The following is a 10,785-nucleotide window of genomic DNA, read 5'->3' on the forward strand; positions in this document are numbered from 1 at the left end:
TCTCTGCGTGTGTGTGGATACAAATCTGAAGAGATGCATTGAGCAAAAGTAAAACGTCACATTAAAGTCCTACCACTTTAATCCTGCCCTTTCCATTAAATAAAATTGTAACATTTTTGCCTTTTGTTTTAGCCTCTTTTATGGCTTAAATTCATCATTAGAGTGACAGAACATTGGGACTGGTTTTATTAAAGACTTTTATGTGTGTGAAACTTGTTGTGCAACTAGGAATGTATCCCCCTACTGAAGTGCAACATGAAGGCGCAGAATGGGTTCCATGAAAAAGCATGAAACCCAAAGATCACCAGCTCTCAGCTGCTGCAAAATTCAAATCCTGAGTGGACATGACCATGAGAGCGCTCGCACAACAAATAAGCCCTCACCACTCCCCTTATCTCCTTTCAATAATCTCACTCTGCCAAAGGAAATGTGACCAATGTGCTGTTCTGCAGAATAGGCCAGCCTGTCGGCTTACTCTGTACTTTGCTAGGACGCCCACACTACAGCCCACACCACCACTCTGCCTCTGCAAACTTCTGCTTCTGCGCGAAAAACTGGTGAAACTCTAGGTGCAATGACAAATAGTGAGTCCAAAGCTGGTGATGACATACTATATATATATATATATATAATCTTTTAAAGTGTTCAGGTTCACAAAGTATCTTGAGCAATGTAGACAGTAGTGCTGTGCTTTACCAGGGACATTGTAGTCAATATCCTGTTTCAGTAAATGGTGAAACAGATAGATAGATAGATAGATAGATAGATAGATAGATAGATAGATCATCATCATCATATAGCGCCAGCGCCACTGATTCCGCAGCGCTGTACAGTGAAATCATTCACATCAGTCCCTGCCCCATTGGAGCTTACAGTCTAAATTCCCTAACACACACACACACACACACAGACAGACAGACAGAGAGAGAGAGAGACTAGGGTCAATTTTGATAGCCAATTAACCTACTAGTATGTTTTTGGAGTGTGGGAGGAAACCGGAGCACCCGGAGGAAACCCACGCAAACACGGGGAGAACATACAAACTCCACACAGTGCTGTAAGGCGGAAGTGCTAAATGCGTATCTCTCTCTCTCTCTCTCTCTCTCTCTCTATATATATATATATATATATATATATATATATATATATATATATCTATATATATATATATATATATATATATATATATATATATATGTGTGTGTGTGTATATATAGAGAGAGGGAGAGAAAGAGAGAGAGAATCCAGAAGGTTTTAAAACATTAATTCTGGTACATATATGCCTATATTACCATGAACATTGTAGTCAATTTCCTGTTTCAGTAAACGATGGTGCATATATATCACCATATTCTGTGTGCAGACCGCACTAACCTGCAGAAACTCTTTCAGTGTTTTATTCTGCAGTTCCAGCTGCCCATATCTACCTAGTCATATATGTCCCTAAGCGAGTTTTGTTATTAAGCCCTAACAATGGACATCTCTGTATAGTGGATAATAGTGACATGAGAGAGCAATGGAAGCAACGGAGAAATGCAACAATAACCCCATCTGAAAGCCCCGGGAACCTCGCAGTGTCTACACAATTGTAACTATCTGGTTTTTATACCCGGCAGAAAAGGCACCCACATCTATTCTCCTCTGTCCTTGGCATCTCTGCCCTCTTGTGTTGTCTCCCTACTCCCTGGGACACGATATAAAAGGGGGTCCTCACCTGGAGGTGGCAGCTTCAAAAACAAATGTAACTGTGTGAAATCGTTTTAAAAATATTTAAAAATAAATAAATAAATAAGGTATTCGAGTAATAATTGTAAAAAAAAAAAGTACATTGATCGCAATACAGACACAACAGAGGTTTAATAGTTAAGATACATTGAATATTGGGATTCAATTTAAATACGATTCTGGTTTTAGAATTTTCAAACCTCTTTATAGAATTATTCAGATTAAAGTTCGAAAAGTTTGAAAAGTCACCTTAATATATATGAAGTTTGAGTATTTTTTGCTTATTAAATTGTATTATATTGTATATTTTCTTCAATTCCCGTTGGCAGCAGTTTTGAATTATTATTATTAATAATAATAATAATAATAATAATAATAATAATAAATAATTTGACTGACCAGAGTAAGTATCAAAACTGGATATAAGCTAAAGAAACTTTATGGTTATATATTTAATAGATATGTTTCCAAGGGATAAGTTGTGTAGAAATCAGAATTGCTTCTTCATTTTTGGAGGGGAAAAATTTCCCACCCGAATTGGAGCCGTTTTCCTTCTTAAATAGATGCAACAATTAGATTAAGGACGCTGTATTTTCCTTTTAATACTAGATCCCTGTAATTATCGTTTCTCGCAGTGATTACAAAAACTATAATTTCTGATAATCAGCAGGATGAGAGCTAGTTTGCAATGAAAAAAAAACTATATTTTTTTCACTTGGTGAGTTTGAGTTTAAAGTAAAAAGAAATTAAGATAGCAGATTGAATGCAAAAACACTGACAAAGTCCCAGACATACAATTGGCAAACAGCACAACGCAAATGACACGCACAGTACACAACATAAATACAACACACGACAAGGCAGTGCAGAATTGCGCACACAAACTCGCGCACAAACGTTAATAGTTACTGTAAAATAATATACACAAGAAGTGAACAGCGAATTCTGATCCCATCCCATGTTAGGTCTGAAAATTAATTTAACAAACCGTCTTACTCATTTAATAACCTGAAAAGATTGGGTGAAAACAAGCTGTTTTTTGGAGCAAGCTGATTATGTTAATAAATCTCATTTATAATTGATAAACCATTTTGATAATTACCCAGAGACATCTGTCAGCCTGAGCTATGGTCAATTAATGCATAATATAGGAGGATTGGTATATAGACCACCTATTACACTAAATCAGGTCCCAGCTGAATTTCTAGCACTCTATATGTTACACAGTTAGTTTTGTAGAATAAAGAGGGGGGGGGGGGGTGACTTAAACAAACATTTTCATTGGCTGTTGGGTTGTGTGGACCATCAACTGTCAGGTGGGGAGGGGCTATGGGGAGCATCTTCTCATGCAGGTACTGTCCCCAACAAGACAAAGCCTCATTTAATGGTAATGTGACAGCTTTGGGAAGCACAGCAGGGGCAGCTGACAGAGCCACGAATTGCAGAATTACTTTAAAAGTCTCCAGCAAACTGGGGGACTGAGTCACTCCTTCCTGAGAGGTCACAAGGAACTGATCCTCTGCTCTAGGAGGACAGATAGTGACTCAGGACTCAGGCAGTAGGATCTGATGCACGGAGCCAGCTTAGAGGAATCAGCCTTTCTTAGGGAGATTTGCAGCCTGTTGTGTCTCTGTCCTGCTGCCACAGACATAGTTTAGTCCTCTCATACAACAAACAGAACTTTGCTGCTTTCAAAACAATATTGATCTTATTGGGAATCGGTGTCTTCTGCGCCTTGGAACTGCACATGGTCTGGTAGAATCCTCGACCTTTGTTTTGGAAAGTATCAAAGGCATTCTTTATTGGAGAGATAAATAAAAAAAACAAGTGACCCCCCCCTCCCTTCCCCAATGCATCTCCACAGTCCACCTCTGATGGCCGACGGCAGCTTCTCTATCTCTGGACACTTGGTGAGAAGTCCAGGAGGAAACCAGAACAGGTTGCACAGCATTGAGGCCATTTTGGGATTTTCCAAAGAGCTCAGTGTGCTGAGCCCCTTCCAGCCGGAGGGCAGTCCCAGGAATGGCAAGGAAGCCGAGAAGAGGTCCTCTAGGCACTGTCTGCACAAAATGACTGAGGATATACAGCCCCAACAGAACCAGCTGGAAGACAGGCAAGACGATAGCTATGGAGGTAAGCAACGTTAGACCTTAAATATATATATATATATATATATATATATATATATATATATATATATATATATATATATATATATATATATATGTATGTATCTACTTAGCGTGTTAACTCAGTGATCAGGCAGTTGCTGGTCCATGGATAGGTGTAGAAAAATAATTAAATCAAATGTTTGGTGAAAGCATCCTACGAATAAAGTTAAGGTTCTGATTCTTTTCAGATGTCTACTCTAGCCAGATCGGAGCCTGGAGTTATCAGCATATAACAGTGGTTTTTTAACTCAGTGATCAGGCAGTTGCTGGTCCATAAATAGCTAAAGAAAAATAAATAAATAATAAAGCACACTGTGTCAAGTACATAAAGTACATTTTGTGAAACTTTTCCCGGTGCTTACTGTGGCAACATCCAAGCCTGGAGTTATTTGCATATACCAGTGACTTTTTAACTAAGTGATCCGGCAGTTGCTGGTTCATAAATAGCTAAAAAAAAGAATAATAAAACACATTGTATCCTGTACATAAAGTACATTTAGTCAAACTTTTTCAGATGCTTCTATAGCAACATCCAGGACTGTTCTTATTTGTGTATACCAGTGACTTTTTAACTAAGTGATCCGGCAGTTGCTGGTCCATAAATAGCTGAAAAAAATTATAAAACACATTGTATCATGTACATAAAATACATTTTTTTAAACTTTTTCAGATGCTTACTGTAGCAAGACCTCCAGTGAATGTCTGAGCCCGGGGCTATCGGCCAATAACAGCGACAACAAGTTGTCAGATGATGAACAGCCCAAGAAGAAGCATAGGAGGAACAGGACCACCTTCACCACCTACCAGCTCCACGAGCTGGAGAGGGCCTTTGAGAAGTCCCATTACCCTGATGTCTACAGCAGAGAGGAGCTGGCCATGAAGGTTAACCTCCCTGAAGTCAGAGTCCAGGTAAAACTTCCTGGATTATTAACCTCCAACCCCCAGCAAATCAAAAGGATTGTTATGTCCTAATCCAGTTATAGTAATTAAAAGCCATCCTTACTCATGAGCTGGATAGTAATTTAATTAGAACTCTTACAATTAGTGGAGATCGCTGAGATTCTTTGCAACATAACATCCTTTAAACAATCCAGGTGGATATTGCTTTCAATTATATGTATTGATTTAAACTAACTACAGAAATAAACATACGTTTGGTCATAATTCTATTTGTATAGAATCATTTATCCAATTGCGATGACTGTTTATAGAAATTGTGATTCTTTAGACGTTCGGTGTAATCAATGTGATGGGATTTTGTGAGATAAAGCCATGTAACCAAAATACTAAAATCACACATAGGAAATTAAGTGTATTTTATCTCAGATCTGCTGCTCTTACGTCTGTAGGAGGAATTCCATTAATTTTATTTTCGGTTGTTATATGAGATCCGAAATATGAAGTAATCATGGAACATTGTGTTTGAAGATTTGTGTAGTTGATTGAAAGAGTGTTTGTCCTTTTTCTGTTCAAGTCATCACAAAAACACAAGTAGAAGTACATGAGACTTTATTGTACTTTTAAATCGAACTGGTAACTTTGTATTAGTGTTATCTAAAGATGTGTTAAGCAACCTGCTGACCTTCAGCTGTTATGGAACTACAAGTCTCAGCGTGGCACATCAACCGAGATTTGTAGTTGTACAAAAGGTGAAGATCAACAGGTAGCTTGAAACAGTTTTCACTGCTCTAAATAGGACAGTACTGTTGTCCTATCTGACAACAGACAGATCATCATCATCATCATCATCATTTATTTATTTATATAGCGCCACTAATTCCGCAGCGCTGTACAGAGAACTTATTCACATCAGTCCCTGCCCCATTGGAGCTTACAGTCTAAATTCCCTAATATAGACACACACTCACACACACACACAGACACAGACAGAGAGGGGGACAGACAGAGACTAGGGTCAATTTGTGATAGCAGCCAATTAATTTTTAATAGCAGCCAATTAACCTACCAGTATGTTTTTGGATACTACATGAACACTGACACAAACTCAATCCTCATTAAATAATTTACTCCGCTACTATCCATAAATCACTACTCAACTTCATTTTTCGGAAAACAATATATTTCCATTTTCTATGTAAAGATATTAATCTGGATTTTTCCATGTACAGAAATTCGATCTCCTTTCCGTATTAAATTCAGAATCTATTTAATGTACTCATCTGTTATTAATCTGTTTATAATATTCTCCATTTAATTGCAAGCCGATGAAGACACGGGTACGCGTGTATTAAAGTATACCATATTAAAGTTATTGTTTTATATATTATGTGAATTTAATACAAACTCAATGATATTTTAGCTGATCCTCTATCAATGTGTAATATTAATTGTTCTAAAATAAATATAAAAGTGCCGCGTTGTGGATAACCTGGGAATCCATATAGCAACGGGCTTTATAAACTAAAACGAATATTCTTTAGAGAGCGAATACTGGTAATGGGATCGTGAAAATTTATAGAGGTGCTCGGTGGTAACAAGATGTAAGAGATTGAAGATATAACTTATTATCATATGTTTTATTGGCACCCACTGAGTTGTCGGAAATATCAATTAATATGCTACAAAGATATACGATGGAGTAATCAAGACTGATTTTCATATTAATTCCCAAAACCATAGTAGAATATATATATATATATATATATATATATATATATATATATATATATATATATATATACACACACACACACACACACACACACATATATATATATATATATATATATACATATATATATTATTTCTTATTTCACACACTCATCGCCTGTACAATGTGCATTGTAGCAGTTTACAGCGTAGCAGTAAAAAGTTTGTGTAAAGTTTGCCTCACAGTACATTGAGGGTCGTAGCTCTCTATTGGGTCGGACCTATAGTATAGAATCGGGTCCTCCGTGTGTCTCTACAGAGCAAGCAACCTGTGGTGGTTCTCGCGGAACTATAAGTCCCAGCATGACATGCCAATCAACGGCTGGGACTTGTAGTTCCACAACAGTTGGAGAGCCATGGGGTTTCCACTTGTGATCTCTGCTATATATAAGACACAATGCTCTTTAGGGACCATTCATGCACTTTAGTTTATTCTCCATATTATTATTAATATTTTTATTATTATTAATTTATTTCTATTTTGCAGGTTTGGTTTCAGAACAGAAGAGCTAAATGGAGGAGACAGGAAAAGCTGGAGGTGACCTCCATGAAGCTTCAGGACTCCCCCATCCTGTCATTTAACAGATCCCCTCAGCCTCCATCGATGAGCACCAACCTGCCCCTGGATTCCTGGCTTAGTGCCCCCATGTCTAACACCACCGCCCTGCAGTCACTGCCAGGATTTGTCACCAGCCAGCAGAGTCTCCCGGGCGGGTACAGCCCCCCACCCTTCCTGAACACCACCCCTGTGGGCCATGCTCTGCAACCCCTGGGATCTATGGGCCCCCCACCCCCTTACCAGTGTGGGGCCAACTTTGTGGACAAGTACCCCCTGGAAGAGATAGACCCCAGAAACACCAGTATAGCAGCTCTCAGAATGAAGGCCAAGGAACACATCCAGTTTATTGGCAAACCTTGGCAGACCATATAACGTCCGGGCAGACACATCTAGGACATTGGACTAATAAGAACTAACCATTATGTGCCAAGCACGCAAGAAACAATCAGCCCTCTTCCACCCCGACTATCTGCAGCCTGGAATCCATCGCTTCTTGTTTTTACCTAGTTCCTGCATTTTGGATTTATTAACTGACTCCATGTTTACATAAACACCCAATTAAAGACAGCATCGCTAATTATAGAGCTCTAAGCTCTTTAGTATAGACAATTTCCATGCTTGATGTACATCAGATGTAATACATACAAGGCAGACGCGTCCTGCAATTTAATGGCGCGTTCATAACGCTTCTAGACTCTGCGCCTGGGTATCTTATGCAGACTCTGCGCTTATGCAGTGTGCATGGCACTGTATATGTTGGTGTCCTGAGAAAAGACTGCACTTTTCAGCCTAACACAACCTGAGATCTAGCAACTTATCACACTGACAAGGGTCTTATATTTTGGTAAACTGTGTAACACATAACTGGGCATCCAGTTGGCAGCAGCCAGTTATATTGATTTTATAGTAAAAAATGAGAATGCAAAACGTCTACTTGTCCTCCTGTGACTCGCTAAGCTATTGTGGAACTACAAGTCCCAGCATTCCTCTTTCAGCCTCTAACTGAAGGTCATGATGCTTAAAACCCACCCTGTGGCTCTACTGCTGCCGCGGGGACTACAAGTTCAAGCAAAGCCTTCCTACCTCTGTCAAAAGATATTTTGTGGTTATTGACAATATAGTATGTAAAATACTGTACACAATGTGATAATTCTACAGATGAGAAATAGGCAATTTGGTCAATGCATTAGATGTGTTTAGTAAATACATCTTAACATTCAGTCTGCAGTTCAAGAAAATGTATTATATAAGATCATGGCAAATATATTTCTAAGTACTTGCCAATAAAATCATTGTGTTGACAATCTACGAAATGCTCCTCTTAAATATTTAAGGCGGAGGAAATTGAAAACAAACACAGGCATGTAACAATGCGAATTACACGGTCTCATCTTCCTTTAGATGTCAGAACAGCTGTTTACTCAATAAATCCTTTGTTGTTCGCTTAATGCTGCCATATTGGTAAGAGAGCGTGTTCCCGGTTTCAAGTCACTGATTTTGATGGATGGGTCATGCAAACTGAGCAAATAATTTGCACTTCTGCTTCGGGTGGCTTTATCACATGGAAAAAAACCTAACAGCATTGCAGCGGAACAGTGTGATAAAGTGAATGTAGAAATTCTGCAACGTTTAAATAATATTAAGTTATAAACAGGAATTGTAAATATAGTGTAGTCACATTACAGAAAACGGAGCAAGAGAAGTAACACTATGTATTTGTCAATAAATGAAGAATAGGAACCAGGACTAACTCAAGTTAGTTACTCTTTTACCTACTTTAGCCACTGGTTCTGTTTGTGTCCTGGCTGATTACACTACTTAGACTTATGGGTGACTGTTAAATGGAGATGTAACACATGTGGAGAAGACCTTATCGCACTCACTAATATATTGATAAATAAAAGTGACAAACAGGACACAACATACACAGTTACACATGTGTGATCAGCTTCCCTAACATTGCATTTTGTGCCTATCTGGTGTGCCTGAATTGACTTGAAGATCCTAATTCATTGAGGAAAGTAAGGCAAAAAAATGAGTAAGTTTTCTCCTGAACAAAACCATGTTACAATGCAAGGGTTGTAAATTAGTTTATTATTTTGCACATAAGATATATCCTGGCTGTTTTTCATCTAGCACACAAATACTTACTACTAGCTTTATTTTTGCACACTGAAATTTAAAGTTGATCTAGGACATGCCCTTCCCCAACTATAAATCTGTCCCCACATGTTTACATTTACCTCCCCCTCCAATGCAACATGGTTTTGCCAAAGTGCAAAGTTACTCCTTTGTTTGCTTTATTTTCCTTAATGAATCAGCCCCGAAGTGTTTATAAGAGTGCAACAAAGTCTGCTCTATCTGTATACTTTTTCATTGTTTCCCATTTAGTTCACAGGTGTTACCATGAACTTTTTCTTTTGTAGTTAAATGGCCCATTTTCATATTGCAAATACTGCATAGTGTGTTACTTCTGATACAATATGTATAGGATCCATCACAGGATAAAGATTGCCACAAGGAGAATGTACAAGGAAAGTATTTCCCATCAAAGGATATTTGTTTCTTAGTTTATGACATCAGTTGTATGTACTATGTTTGCTTCCAAATGTTAATATTTGTATTTTTTACTGTTAATAAAATGATTGTCTTTGTAGATGGCAGGCTGAGCAGTTCAGTTTGAGTCATTAAGAATTGGGAAATACAAATTCGGATGGAAGTGCACATCTCAAACACACACACACGCATGTACAGGCACATATGTGTGTGTATGTATGTAACCCTGGAATATACCTTGTAAATAAGTTGGGTCTGATTCATTGATGAAAGTAAAGCAAAAAAAAATTGAGTAACTCTGGACCTTGGCAAAACCATGTTACATTGGAGGGGAAGGTCATTTTAAATAGAGGTGACAGATTTATAGCTGGGGAAGGGCATGTCCTAGATTAACTTTAAATTTCAGCGTACAAATAAAGCTATCAAGTATTTGTGTGTTACATGAAAACACAACCAGTATTTAACTTATGTGCAAAATAATAAACTAATTTGCACCCCTTGCATTGTAGCATGGTTTTGTCCAGGAGAAAACTTACTTATTTTTTTGCCTTACTCTCCTTAATGAATCAGATCTGTTGTGGGTGCGCCAGAATCATCATCCGTATTCAACAAGTAGCGGATGTAAAGATTGATATGTTGATGAATACGGGTCTAGGTGCGCTCTGCTCTAGCAGACAATACACTGCAGGATACGTCCAATACATATGTGGATATAAAGTCAGAAAAGGACGCACAGAAAAAAAATATTCAATTAATGTTACATGTTAATAATAATATAGTCATTCATTACAAAACATTCAAAAAAGTTGTTTTTTTCCTTTTGTTTTTTTCCATAAAATACATTTATTAGGATGTTATTAATGTCTACTGTGCATAAAGTGCATTTATTAGGATGTTATTAATGTCTACTGTGCATAAAGTACATTTATTAGGATGTTATTGATGTCTACTGTGCATAAAGTACATTTGTACAGTTGCTCCTGATTGCCAGCACCTGTACTAGCTGCATACACAGCCACCATCACTAGTAATAGGCGCGTATGAGCTTGGCACGCCCCTTACTGTACATTGTCTACATGCATATGCCCAGTCCCCTCCCTGTGC

General features: G+C 37.9%; 1 protein-coding gene across 1 annotated transcript; it reads left to right on the forward strand.

Moving 5' to 3' along the window:
* The first annotated feature begins 3,114 nt into the window (after nt 1–3,114).
* RAX (retina and anterior neural fold homeobox) lies at nt 3,115–7,823 on the forward strand. The gene is made up of 3 exons (XM_075193741.1): nt 3,115–3,858; nt 4,567–4,805; nt 7,054–7,823. The coding sequence occupies exons 1-3, from the start codon at nt 3,576–3,578 to the stop codon at nt 7,495–7,497; spliced, it is 966 nt and encodes a 321-aa protein (XP_075049842.1). The 5' UTR covers nt 3,115–3,575; the 3' UTR covers nt 7,498–7,823.
* Nucleotides 7,824–10,785: the final 2,962 nt, after the last annotated feature.

The sequence above is a fragment of the Mixophyes fleayi genome, chromosome 1, assembly GCF_038048845.1.
Source record: "Mixophyes fleayi isolate aMixFle1 chromosome 1, aMixFle1.hap1, whole genome shotgun sequence".
Classification (NCBI taxonomy): domain Eukaryota; kingdom Metazoa; phylum Chordata; class Amphibia; order Anura; family Limnodynastidae; genus Mixophyes; species Mixophyes fleayi.

Coding starts and splice junctions, on each gene's coding strand:
- RAX (XM_075193741.1), top strand. CDS start 3,576: ATGCATCTCCACAGTCCACCTCTGATGGCCGACGGCAGCTTCTCTATC. Junction 3,859..4,566: donor GCAAGACGATAGCTATGGAG/GTAAGCAACGTT, acceptor AAACTTTTTCAG/ATGCTTACTGTAGCAAGACC. Junction 4,806..7,053: donor TCCCTGAAGTCAGAGTCCAG/GTAAAACTTCCT, acceptor TCTATTTTGCAG/GTTTGGTTTCAGAACAGAAG.